This window comes from Tasmannia lanceolata, unplaced genomic scaffold (genome assembly GCF_043159265.1).
Source record: "Tasmannia lanceolata isolate RefF3 unplaced genomic scaffold, GAP_Taslan_0.1 ptg000015l, whole genome shotgun sequence".
Taxonomy (NCBI): domain Eukaryota; kingdom Viridiplantae; phylum Streptophyta; class Magnoliopsida; order Canellales; family Winteraceae; genus Tasmannia; species Tasmannia lanceolata.
This window is the reverse complement of record NW_027518692.1, coordinates 37,446,861-37,460,407: the sequence shown is the minus strand read 5'-3', so window position 1 is coordinate 37,460,407 and position 13,547 is coordinate 37,446,861. Positions and strand designations below refer to the sequence as shown.

The window sequence follows — 13,547 nt, the reverse complement described above, 5'->3', positions numbered from 1 at the left end:
TGTGTTTTTAAGGCAATGATATATTCTCCCCCTTTTTTTACTTGGGACAGCCACATCTTGCATATAAGGGTCATCATAAATACACTTGATCTCCATTGGATCTTGTGGCTACATCTTTGTCATGATTCAAAATTATTTCAACCTTAGGATATAGATCCAATGGGATCCGTTTGCTGTGACCAAATCATGTCCACTAAGGTTCCCTTGCTTTTGGATCGGACCTTCTAGGTCCATTGGAACCATTGACAGACCTAATTTTTGGCAATACCTACTTTGCTCTCTCTCTCTCTCTCTCTCTCTCTCTCGTGACTAGTGAAAGAAACGTGTATTGCATTTGAAAATGGCATGAAGAAAAAGAGACCAAAAGTCATATGGAATCTTTTAATTGAGGTCCAGTATACGAGACAAATGTAGAGGAAATAAATGTTTGTTCTTTGTATCTTCTTACTACGCTTTGCTTCACCAAGTCGTCTTCCACATTTGGTTTTCCTGTTCTAGGATTCTTATTCTATGGATTTCCAAAAGTACAAATGCCCCACTTGCTCAACTATCCAAACCATTCATTTCCTAGGCGTTTGCCTTCCTATAGTTGGAGCATAAACTAAAATCCCTTCTTCTTTACATTTTCCCATGTTTATTAAAGAAAATGTTATTTGCATCCCCTTTGTGATATTGGCACCCCTCTCATATCTAAAGTCTATACTTCTCTCATCAGTTGTTATAATTCCAACAAGCTGTGAATGGCCACTCCATGATATAGAGTGGGCGTAGAATTTGTTTTACACGCCCATTTTTACTCTTAAAATGGGTGTAAATTTTATATTGGCATAAAATTTATTTTGCACCCATTTTATGCCAAAAGAAACAAAGCCTAAGAGACAAAAAAGGCAGGCAAGAGAATAGCTGGAGACCACTTCTTGCATGATCCACACCATCAATTTGTTGGTCGCAATCTTAGTAGGGAATCCACAGAGATAATCAGCACATCTTTACAGCCCACCAGTTCCATTTTAAAGCTTATAATATGAATGATTAGGGTCGTCGTCCGATAGAGAAGAACATATTACTGTTGTTTTAGAACATTATCTGCCCTTATTTTCTGTACAAGATAAGGTTAGAAACCATACCGCTACATAGAAAGCAAGGACGTCGGGTAGTTGAACTTGCCTTGAGTTCTTGTACTGTGTATTTAATTTTTTAGAAAAAAGGAAGATGGTAATTATCGATCATTGCTCTTTATGTGTCTTTGGATCATATATTTCTCTGTTGCACGGTGCCTAGTGAGATCTAGTGTTGCATTCTTGGGAGATTTGCCATACGGTGTGTCTTTACGACTCGATTGATTGATCTATTTGATTATTGGTCGGAGAAGTAGGGGGGAATTCTATGGCGAGTGATATTAATGGCCACGGTATGGGTAATTTGGAAGGAAAGAAATGATAGGGTCCTTAGGGAGGCTCGGTCAAAAGCTCGTCTTGTTTATGAAAGCCATTTCTTTTAATATTGCTTAGGTAAAGATTCTCTCCTGTTTCAGGTTTACTTCTAGCACCAACTTATGGAGACGTTTGCGAGAGATATCTATGCGCTACCGGAGATAAGAGGGAGACAAACTCTCCCCTAATGGGCTACTCTTTATCAAGGGTTCTTGAAGTCCAACTTTGATCCGGATCCGGTCAGAGTAGGAGGACTTCATAAGGATGATTGGGGGTTGACCATGTGGGCTTTTTCTGAGCTAATAGGGATTGCGGATTCTAATGAAGTTGAACCTAAGAGTTGACTTGCTAAGCATTAGAATCTCAGATGAGAGGAGCCTAATAAGGTTGGTTGTTGAGGGAGATTCACTTAATGTGACTAGGTAGACTGATGATAGTCGTCCTCCTCCCATGGAGATTTGCCAACATGATTGAGAAGAGAAAATTCAAGAGAAAGTGGCTTCCATGTTCGATTTCAACATGTAAAGAGAACGGTGAATAGCGAGGCGGATAGACTCACCTACGGAGGTGTTCGCAGGGCCGCCCTTGTGATAGTTGATTTCTCGTCCCTCTAATTGCCTTCTACTCTTTATTTTTATTTATACTTCTTTTTTCTTATTATTTTGCTCCAACCATCTCGGTCACAGATGTTCATCCTTTTTTCTTCTCTAATACAATATTTTTTGCCATTCAAAAACAAAGAAACATAGATTTTGGGCCTATACCTCAATTGGTCGAGGCTTTGTATATCAACCTTGATATTGTAAGTTCAATCCCAACTTACCTACAAAAAAACTAAAAAAAAAACAGAAAGACAGGAGCAGCTTGCTTGCAATTTAAGACCTCAAGCAACTAATTTAATTTTATAAAAAAAGACATTAAGGTAGCTCATGGATGCGCTCAAAATTGAGTAGTAGACAAGTCTTAAAAAATGGGGAGGAGGAATGCTAAACTAAAGGTGGCCGCAAGGGTCTTTTCATTTGATCCACGCCGCCCATTTAAAAATACAAAATTAAAGGATTGATAAATGCAGTTGGGTGACATGGATCCAATGGGGTGCCCCTGGTGATGGGCTTTTGTAATAGCGCCCTTTACTTTAGCATTTCTAAAAAATAAAAATGACAAAATTATTGACCCTTAACTCATGAAAATGACAAAATAACTTATCTAATGTCAGAAGATAAAGATATCCCTACTTATGGGGTTAATTTTTAAATCAATATTATAGTCGTCACAATTAATCACATGCATTTAAGTGATCCGCTCATCTAATCGAATTACACACAATAAGTTAAATCCCTTAAGCAACAGTTATCACATCACCATCATCTATCTTTCAATGGAGAGTGATGTAGAAGATAAGATGGAGAAAGGCAGAAGATCTGTGATTAGAAAGTCCGTTTGCATTCTATTTTCAGTTCGTGACTTGTAAGTTGGATTCTCAAATCTAATTTCTAATTTTGTACTTACAGCATTACCCTTATCGGGGCATTCACTACCATTTAAGCTAAGCTCCAAAAAATGAGAAGGTGTTTTTCAACCATTGGCATTCATTACATTGAAGTGTCGTCCAGCACAATTTTTTTTGGGCTTGTTGAAGAAGCATTTCCAATAATGAAGAAGGCGTCTTCATACCCATATAACACACAAGTGAAGATAGTCCTTGCAACATATCTTTTGAACAACTATATTGTAGTGAGACGGGTGTTGAAGTCTTGATATATAGGGAAAATGACATAGATGGAATAAAATAGCTAGATCATTATCAAACCGCATCAGCGAAATCAGAATTATTATCTACAGTTTTATATAATTTACATCCAATCAGAGCCAAAGTTCATGTTTGGCAACCATGAATTTTTTCAGTGGAATATTAGATTACCGAGTGTTGAGAGAGGCGTAGGGAGAGTCGGAGAGGATTGAGAGAGCATGAGTGGGGATATGATGTGAAGTGGCCTTAAAATAAGGAAATAAAAAATCTATTTTGAATAGAGTTTTTCTTTTCCCTATTTTCAACCACTTCTCACAATCTCTTCACTCGTGCCCTCTCACTCTCTCCTGTGGCTCTGCCGCTTGTTAAACCAATATTCCTAGAAAAATAATTTCATGGCGGCCTAAAATGTTCTGAAGTAACAATAAGATAAAACCGGAGATTTCAAAGAAAATTATAAATATATTATATTTATATTTTCTTAGCAAGGCACCAAGAAGAAGTTTTATTATGGATTTTTTTTTTTTTTCACTTGCTTTTCCAAAGTAATACTGATATTGACTTAACAACTACAAAATCCTATAGATTTTTTTACTGATTTTGTATGCCATTAGGATATCTTTTACTTTCTTGTCCAAGGGAAAGTTTACGTCTTTTTAATTCTTTATTTATGGAGAGAGTGGGCCATACCCTAAAATCTCCCTCATTGGTAGGGGTGGCAATGATTCGGTTCGACCCCCAAACCGAACCGAACCGAACCGAAATTTGAATCGGTTTGGTTTTACCAAACCGAAACCGAATTTTCGGTTCGGTTTTAGTTCGGTTCGGCCAATTTTGCCACCCCTTACTCATAATCATTGGAAATATTCAGTTTCAGTTCATTTTGATCACCAAACCGAATCGAACCGAAATTTGAATCGGTTAAAACCAAACCGAAATCGAATTTTCGGTTCGGTTTCAGCTCGGTTCGACCAATTTTGCCACCCCTACTCATTGGGCAATCTTCACTATCCAATTCTGACATTTAACTAGCAACTATAATATAGCCAATGGCTCACAATAGATGCAACAAAGTGTAAAAGATTGGACGGATAGGATCATTCAATTGTGAACACTCTTGGGATCATAATCCCACACTTTTGCGGGTTAAAAAAATCCTGCAAGATGAATGGTTTGGATCACCAATGATGGGTTCGATGTGTATGGCTATTGGTCACATTAAAATAGGGCTATGCCTAAAGAAAAGGGAAGGACTACCAGGGGCATGATATCCTTGGAGACGAGCACACACAACAAACAAGGAAACACGAGCTGGAATTGTGCAATTGGTGGGGCTTGCGAGTTCCTTAAACACCTTATTTGGTAAGAAGAACAATTGTACAAAAAATGACTTTTACAATCAATGGTAAAAGCCAAAATTTTGGTCCTACAAGTAGCGTATGGGGGCATTATTGATGCAGGTGCATCTCATCCGATCACGAAGATCAACGGTCCAAGATTGCTAATGAAAGATTTAGTTTAATTTTAAATTTTCCTTTCTTTTACGTATTTGATATTTTTTTTTTGTTTTTTAGGTATTTAGTTAAGATAGGAATTTGAAATAGGAGCGTCTTGGACGTCCCAAATTTCTTGAATTTGAATTTTAATAGGATTAGAAGTTTGAGTTGGATAGGAAGCCTAGTAGGTTGGTAGAGTCTTAGGAGAAGAATGTATGTTTAAAGAGTCTATAAAAAGGCATCATTGTACACGTTTTTATTAGTTTTTGATGAATAAAATTTTATTTTGGTCCCTCGGTTGTCCCTTTTCCGCTCGCCGGATAATACACAGCCATCTCCTGCTCGTGTTGCCTTTCTTGCAAGCCACCTGCTGCTTGCTATTGTTGCTAAGAAAGTCCCATTAAGATAAGCTTAATCTCAGCCCATCGTTCTCTGATTTCGGCCCATTATCTCTAGTTGAAATTCCTCAACCATTTAGCCGTTCACCTAGCAGCCCATCCATCCTTGAATTCCATAGTTTCCCTTTATTTGTCAGCCAAGCAACCTTTTGAAAATAGCCCTCCCTCCAACCTATCAGCCCCCTCACTTTTATTCCATCAGAGAACACCTACCCAACATATGATAACAGCCGCAAAATACCCTCTAAAGCCACATCTAAAACCAGCCCACAATCCTTTATTCCCAGCCATCCGATTCCCATCCCTTCAATCAAATATACTTCCCTCTTGCTTAGTCTATGTTAGTGGTTTTGCATTTTCAAAATCATGTATATTACATGTTTTAGTGTTTTGGAAAATGTTTTATCAAAAGCGTTTGGGAAAAAGAAAATGTTTTCTTGGAAATATTTGCTTTTACAGAAGGATGTAGAAGTGTAGTTGAAAAGATAGTCCGTACCGGATGAGAGAAAAAAAAGAGAAGAGCTTATAAAGCACTACTCTTTTCTATTACTTGTTTGATTGCACATTGGGTTGAACCCATGGTTGGACCCGCGGGACGGTGCAACGCACCGTTCGCACACGCGCACGCGCGCGCGGCGTGGGCAATGGGCTATAGGGCGCTTTATTGGCGCTTTTTTAGGCGCACTTTGCACTTCGCACTAAGCCCATCAAGCCGACCGGTTGGGTTGGGCTTCGGTTCGGGCCTAACGGTTGACCCAATGGGCCCATAACTCCAACGGTCAAAGGGTGTGATCAAATGAGTTGTGTCCCTTCCCCCAACGGTCAGGTGCCAAGGGGGTGCGATCCACACTATAGATGGTTGATCTAACGATGACTGGGTTGGAGAGAAGTTTTACTCAAACCAACAGTCACATCTAGGATCGATCAGGACCGTTCAATATCAATGGGTGCGATCTAACGGTCAGATTTCAAACATTCTGGAAAGGTGCCCTGCAGAGGTGTTTTTCACACTGAAAAGACACCAGGTGGTCTATAAAATGTGCAGAATTGGGTCATTTCAAACAGAAATCGAATTGGCAATTCTGACAGACTTTACACTCTCTTCTACACTCCTACAAAAATCCCCAAGTATTTCTACATACTGTTTTTCTTTTGTTTACTGTTCTAGATACTGTTTTTCTGCAGAAATAGAATCTAGAGATTTCTCTAAGGCTTAAAATTTCGGAAGGGCATTTCGGGTTTGATTCCGCTAGTGCTACGCGTCATCAAACATTAGTAGGGCTTCCCTACTAGGCTTCATTGTATCTTGGAGGCAATTCGCGGATCCCCTTTGCACACTACTAGTGGGGGCGAATCTTGTCTTAAGGAAAGTGATATCACGCCTTGAAGCAACAAGTTTCTGTTTTCTATCATCAACAGTATCCTCAACAAGTTTTTCCAACAATCTTAAGATAAGATTTTTCTACTGTTGTTTCAATGGCACTTTATTCGGTTCGTCAAATGACCCAAGACTTCGTCAAACTCGAATGTTTCGACAAAGGAAATTTCAAGCGCTGGCAGAAGAAGTTGCACTTCATTTTGACATCACTCAAAGTGGTCCATGTTCTCACTACTCTAAAGCCGTCAGCAAATGAAAATGAAACTTTGGCGGAGGCTCGTGCAAGGATGAAGTGGGAACATGATGACTACATTTGCAAAGGTCACATCCTAAATGCTATGTCAGATACACTATTTGACATATATCAAGGCATGGGATCGGCAAGTGAAATCTGGAATGCACTTGAAGCCAAATACTTGGCGGAAGATGCCAGTAGCAAGAAATTCACTGTGAGTCAATTTTTAAATTTTAAAATGGTAGATGATAAGTCTGTTATTGATCAATTACATGAAATACAACATGTAATTAATCAAATTCATTTGCAAGGCATCATTCTTGATGATTCCTTCATTGTCCCGTCAATTATTGACAAACTTCCACCAAATTGGAAAGACTTTAGAAAAAGTCTAAAACACAAGAAAGAGGAAATGTCTATTGAAGACTTGGCTTAATGCCCCAGGATTGAGGAAGAGTCAAGAATCAGAGACAAGAAAGAAAATGAAACTGTATCCTCTAAGATCCATTTGGTGGAAAATGTCAAGAATTTGAACCAACAAGGAAAAGGCAATTAGAAGAGAAACAAACACCCTGAAAAGAAGACTAATAAGAATAAGAAAAGAAAGGGTGCTTGTTTCAACTGTGGCAAACCAGGCCATTACAAGAGTGAGTGCCGACTTCTTAGTCTATTCCCTCACTTTCCAAAATCAGCCAAAACCTTCCTTAATCCCCCATGATAATAGACTATTAATATAATCTTATACGCCCTTGCGTCAATTATGTCAGATCAAGACCGTTTTATCTTGTAGAACATCATGAAGGAACCCACATGGTCTTAGTCACATTCCCAACAGACATCTCATGAGTTAGACAAAGGACTACAAAAAATAAATGGTTTAGCTCTTCTTGCTAGAACCCTCTAAAAGGGAGGATTGATGGCCTTGAATCATCCGATCAAGGTAGAAGGAGCAGGAGGGGTAGAGACTTGAGGGCACGAGTAGAAGGAGCACACGAGAAATTCCTATAAAACAGTGAAAAGAATTACACTACTCAATTTTCAGCGCATTTCATGCTCCCATCATCTTTAGATTCTTTACCCTCTCAAATGATCTGATGTCCCTCTCAGCACATCTATTTTCACAACTAGCCCCAATAATATTCCATGGAATATTTTTTCATGGCTGCCAAACATGGCTCAAGTTACACCCAGAGCCCTCAATTTCCATCTCCACTAACTTTTCCATGGGAAGAATCAACTCCCTTGGAAGAACATCATCGAGTTGGACTAGGACCCTGAGATTGTGACACAAGAACCTTTTAGAGTACTATTTCAAAAAAAAGAACCTTTTAGAGTAGCCCCATGGATTGTGACTCCACGATTCTTTTGATATGAATACACGTGTTGGATGAATGTGACTCCCAGCCTATTTTGATAGGTGATGGCTTTATATTTAAAAAGTCAATCTTAATTCTTACTTCTAAGTCCATCAACGTACTAGCTACTTAAAATTTAAAATGGGCTTGGTCGGTTTGCCATTTGGTCCATTTCCTATTGGGGCTGCTCTCTACGGGGATAGCAAGTTGGGGTTTATTTTGTCCTTAAACAGTCTCACGGGTTTATTCAAAGATCCAAACCATTCACTAGTTGGGCTCCAGCAAATAAGCTGTGCCCCCAAAATCATCTCCGTAGGATGATCCTAGCCTCCCGATTTATTGAGAGACAACACCGCCTCTACTAATTGGAGGCTTAGGATTATCTGAGATTGGAAGTTTGGCCACAACCTATTTACGTTGGGCCCCAACAGATGAACGGTTTGGATATTTGAACAAGACCAGCCTCACCACATAATAACTCCGGGAACCTCCATCTGTGGGTCCTGTTTTATAGATTAATTTGGGTCGTCCACGTAGTAGGCTTCCCCATCAATCAAAGCAACCTTCAGAAAATTGTTTTTCACATCATCAATTGGGATGAGCATGCCCATCCCGATTGACAGTCCTACAAAACACATCCAGTGGAGCCCGCACGTACATTAGAATCGACGTGGAGAGACGGTATATCCACCCCCATTTTTTCCCTTGGCCAACCCTTTAGTGTATTTATGAGCTATGATCAAGGTTTTAAATTTTGATTTAGATGGGAATTTCGGCCAATTTCGATGGAAATTTTGTAAAAAAGGTAAAAACATCAATGAAATTTAGGGCAAAGCTGAAATCTTGTGAAAAAAAATTTATATAAATTTGTTTTTGGCCTTGGCCGAAACCGAAATATTCTGGCCGGCCGAAATTTGCCGAAATTTATAACCATGGTTATTATTATATTATTAGTTTATTACCTTTCTAATCTAGAAGAGGGTGGCCCAGCAAAAAGGAGGAGACCAAGATATCATTTTCATATCCCCAACAACTATATCAATTGTCCCATCTACACTAATATTTGAGCATCATCGTCATTAATCTCATTTATTATACTTTCCTAAATCTTTCCTTCGTGTCCTCTTTTTCCCCTGCTTTCAAACCGCTCTAGGTAAAGGAAAAGGAAACTAAGAAAAAGAAACTCTCTCTCTGTCTCGCTTTATGAAAGATCTGGAAAACGGATTCTTGTTAACAGATTTCAATCATCGTTCGTTCGTTCATTCCCAGGTACAATTACCATTCGCTCTCAGCCGTCGATCAGAAACCATAAAACCCTCCTCTCCTCCATACCTCCGCCATATTCACACCACTTTCTTAGTTTCTTGGATCTCCTCCAACAATTTTCCTTCCTTCCAAATCAAAATCCAAATCCTCTCATCATCCCAATTTAGGGTTTCCTCACTCTGATGAGTTTCCACCCCTGCAAATGTCACCTTTTCTATATCTTTCCCACGTTCTCCTCCTCTCCCTCCTCCTCGTCTCCGCTTCCAAAGACGATTTCTCGATCGTCGATTCCGATTTGTTCGGTCAAGATTACTCCCCTCCTCCTCCCCCTTCTCTCCCTCCATTACCACCTTCAATCTCCTCCCTCTCTTGCGAGGATGATCTCAAAGGAATCGGTTCTTTAAACGATTCTTGCAAACTAAACACTAATTTAGAGCTCCAGAACGATCTGTACATACAAGGAACGGGCAGTATAGACGTCCTGCCCGGAATCGTCTTGAGCTGCTCGAACCCTGGTTGCACCCTTTCTTTCAACATTTCTGGGGATTTTAGTCTAGGCCAGAATTCATCAATCTTAGTAGGGACTTTCATTTTGTTAGCAAAAAACGTGACTTTTTTTGATGGGTCTCTGATTAATACAACAGGGCTCGCCGGAGCTCCGCCGGAGCAGACCAGTGGTACGCCGTTGGGGACTGACGGGGCCGGCGGGGGGCATGGAGGGAGAGGGGCTTGTTGTCTTAAAGATAAGAAGAAACTTGCAGAGGATGTTTGGGGTGGGGATGTTTATGCTTGGGCGACGTTAACGAAGCCTTGGAACTATGGGAGTAAGGGTGGGACGACAAGTGGAGATGAGGATTATGGGGGTGGAGGCGGTGGGAGGATTAGGATTGAGGTTAAGAGTTTTCTTGAGATTAATGCGACTGTTTCTGCTGATGGGGGTGATGGTGGTCTCAAGGGCGGAGGTGGATCGGGCGGTAGCATTTTCATCCAGGCTCATAAAATGTAACATCTTGTCTTTAATCTTTACCTAACACACACATGTTCATACACTCGATATGTAGAATTTGATGCATTTTTTGTTAGAACAAGTGAATAGATTCTTCTTGTTGTATGCGTACTTTCCTTCTGAGAATCTTGTAAGTGGTAGAGTATGTGAAACAACCAATTACTTCAAAAGCTTAAGCTGTTAGAGTTGGTGTTACTTAATCATTTATATTCCATCACTGCCCCTGACGTGTGTCCCCTCTTTTTTGGGTTGATTTGGGTTTTTAATATCAAGGAGTTGTTGGGTTTTGAACCCAGGACCTGCCGTGAGGCAATTGCTTTGATACCATGTGAAGCGACCAATTACTCCAAAAGTTTAAGCCGTTTGAGTGCCGTTTGAGTGCCGTTAGAGTTGGTGTTACTTAATCATTTATATTCCAACTAGCCTTTAGAGTTGGAGCACAGTTAATTACTGATTTCAACAAATATATCACGTTCGACTAGCTGAATTAACCTTTTAAATTCTTCACATAAACATAGTTGTAGATGTGGTATCCAAGACAACTTTTCGTAGATTACAAGGTAATCTAGAATAAGGCCTTATCTTGGACGACCTATGCTGCAATCAAACAACCCCTTTAAAGGTTTTAATATTCTATTGTTTTTGCTTGTGTTTGAATCTCTACATCTTTGGCCGTGAAATATATAATCATTTGCATATGTTTCCATTGTTTCTATGATTTTACAAGATTTCCACCGAAACCAAAATGTTTCTGTTTCCATGCGGACCGAAACCAAAATTTAAAACCTTGCTCTAGCATACCCGATAACTATGTTCCACTCCTCAACATTCCCATGAGAAGTTCCATCGTGACCTCTCTAATGTCTTCGGCACTACTCTTGGAAATTTAATGGACATGAGATGATATGAGGTTTTAATAATGTCGCATTAGCAAGGGTAATCCTATTACCTGTAGACCAATTACATGTGCATGAAATGCATATAATATCTAACCTACTCCTAACCTTGCACAGATTTTCAGAATTGTCCGAAGTGCATTTGCTTCTGCAGTAATGGCATTCTTTTCCTCAAATCACTACACTAATCATCCATAGTAATCATGAAAACTTCTTTCTCGACCTGTATCTCGTGGATTCTCCCTATTGGTGCATATATGCACGATGCTCACTTTTAACATTACCATACATGAATATTTGAGTGCATGTGTGCGTATATGCATTAGTGTCCCAAATGCATTGTACTTGTCATACCTCATAACGTAGGTAAACGTTTTACATATGTTTTCTGTTTTGGATTCATACCAATGTTTTTATTATTGTAAGTATCTTTTCTATCAAGAGCAGGAAGGGGAGTGGGATGATCAGTGCCTCAGGAGGTAGTGGTTTGGCCGGGGGAGGTGGTGGAAGAATTTCTATTGACATTTTCAGCAGGCACGATGATGCTAAAATCATGGTTCATGGTAAGTTTGGTTGGTTCTTTTTGCAGCAATCAAAATTTACAGGAATGCTTTTATGACGTAATCTTTTGAATGAGTTTTAACTAGTTTTTTTATTTATCAGAGAGCCCTTCCACTTAATCTTACTTGGGCTCTCAAAAAGCTTTTACATGGAATTTCTCAAAATGGTTGCCGCTGAACTATTAGTATTGTAATTCAATTTCTTGTAATCTGTTTACAGGAATAAGAATGTATTGTTATGTCCATTATGGCTTCCATCACATTTTCCTTGAAGCTTACACACACACACACACACACACACACACACACACACACATATATATATATATATATATATATATTCTGAATGGTGGTAGATTTCATTAAAAAAGACAGAGATGCCCTTGAAAGAATGTATTGTTATGTCCCTAATGCCTTCCATCACATTTTTCCTTGAAGCTTATATTATTCACCTTTCCTGTCTTACACTTCATCTCATTCTAAAAAGACAACCATTTGAGTTTCTATGGTGGAATATCATGTTAGGAAATTAACATATTTAATCTGCAGGGAATTGCAATAAAAGTCCAGAAATTAGGGTTCTGCTGGAAATTCAAATCGAGGGTTTTGATCTTTGGGCTGCTAAAATCGATTCTAAGATTCAAATAGTGCAAGGATCCGATCCCTAAGCTTACAAAAATTAGGAATGTGAGGATTGGATCTCGAGTCTAGGGCTTGTAAAAAAAGAAGAGAGGAAATTAGGGTTTACGAAGAAGATAAAAGATGAAAGAAGTAGAAGGGATAGAAGGACAGAGAGATAGTTGTTGGGGTCACACCAACTCACCCCTTGTCATCACACCTTTAGCCTCCTTAGGCATCCTTGGATTTCCTTTGGCGTCACACCTTTGGATCTTTTCAAAGCATCACACTCGGAAGAATGATGGGGAAAATTTTCATCCACCTTAAGAGGAAGCAACCTTCCATAATTTGTATGTATTCAATTGTATAGAATCCATCCAAGCCCCTGGGCATGCATAAATATGGGAGATATCCCCACGAATATTAGGCATAGACTCCTTTTCTTTGACAACTTCTTTTTCTAGATTGTATAAAACCATTCCCTATAGCCAGAGAAGGGGTTGAGAAGGAAGATCTCGAGCATTTTGATTTTATGCCCCCTTGAATCATTGTTTTTTTTTTTTTTTTCTGAAATATGTTCTTTCTTTTTTCTTTATCTCTTTGTATTTGACCATCTTGGTCTTTTTAATGAATTTAGCTGGCATTCAAAAATAAAAATAAAATAAATCGATTCCCTATTCTAGAGTCATCTTGTACCATGCCATGAAATAACTAGCTAGCCTACTTTTTTAAACAAGTAAATAGAAACTAAAGAATCAAGATCAACTAAAGACTTATAATAAGTCTTTACTTACTATTTCTTAAGTAAATAGAAACTAAAGAATCAATTTCAACTAAAGACCTATTCATTTTTCATAAAAAAAAAACAAAACTAAAGACTTATCAAAAGTCTTAAAAAAGAAATAGTAACTAACTTAAGTAGAATCTAATTTACGAAAAGACTTGGTTCCCAATTAGGAAACTTTGACCAAACCTTATAGGAAGATGATAAATCCGGCCCCTATTTCCCTCGCTTCAGCCCTTTTAGCTGGTTATGCTTCACAACCAGTAAACTACTTTAAGGGGTTAGTAAAAAAACCACCCATTCATTTTTTCAAAGATCCTTGCATCAACGATTGCTTGGGTGAGAAGTCTCCATTCATTCAGATTTGTCTTT

General features: G+C 38.9%; 1 protein-coding gene across 1 annotated transcript in view; it reads left to right on the top strand.

The window, feature by feature from the left end:
• Window positions 1–9,174: 9,174 nt before the first annotated feature.
• The window catches only part of LOC143847056 (uncharacterized), a 40,303-nt gene continuing 35,930 nt past the window's right edge, over window positions 9,175–13,547 (top strand). Inside the window, exons 1-2 of the mRNA XM_077355723.1 lie at window positions 9,175–10,313; window positions 11,661–11,776. Coding sequence (XP_077211838.1) covers window positions 9,514–10,313; window positions 11,661–11,776 — 916 coding nt within the window. The 5' untranslated portion in view covers window positions 9,175–9,513. The remainder of the gene's footprint in view (window positions 10,314–11,660; window positions 11,777–13,547) is intronic.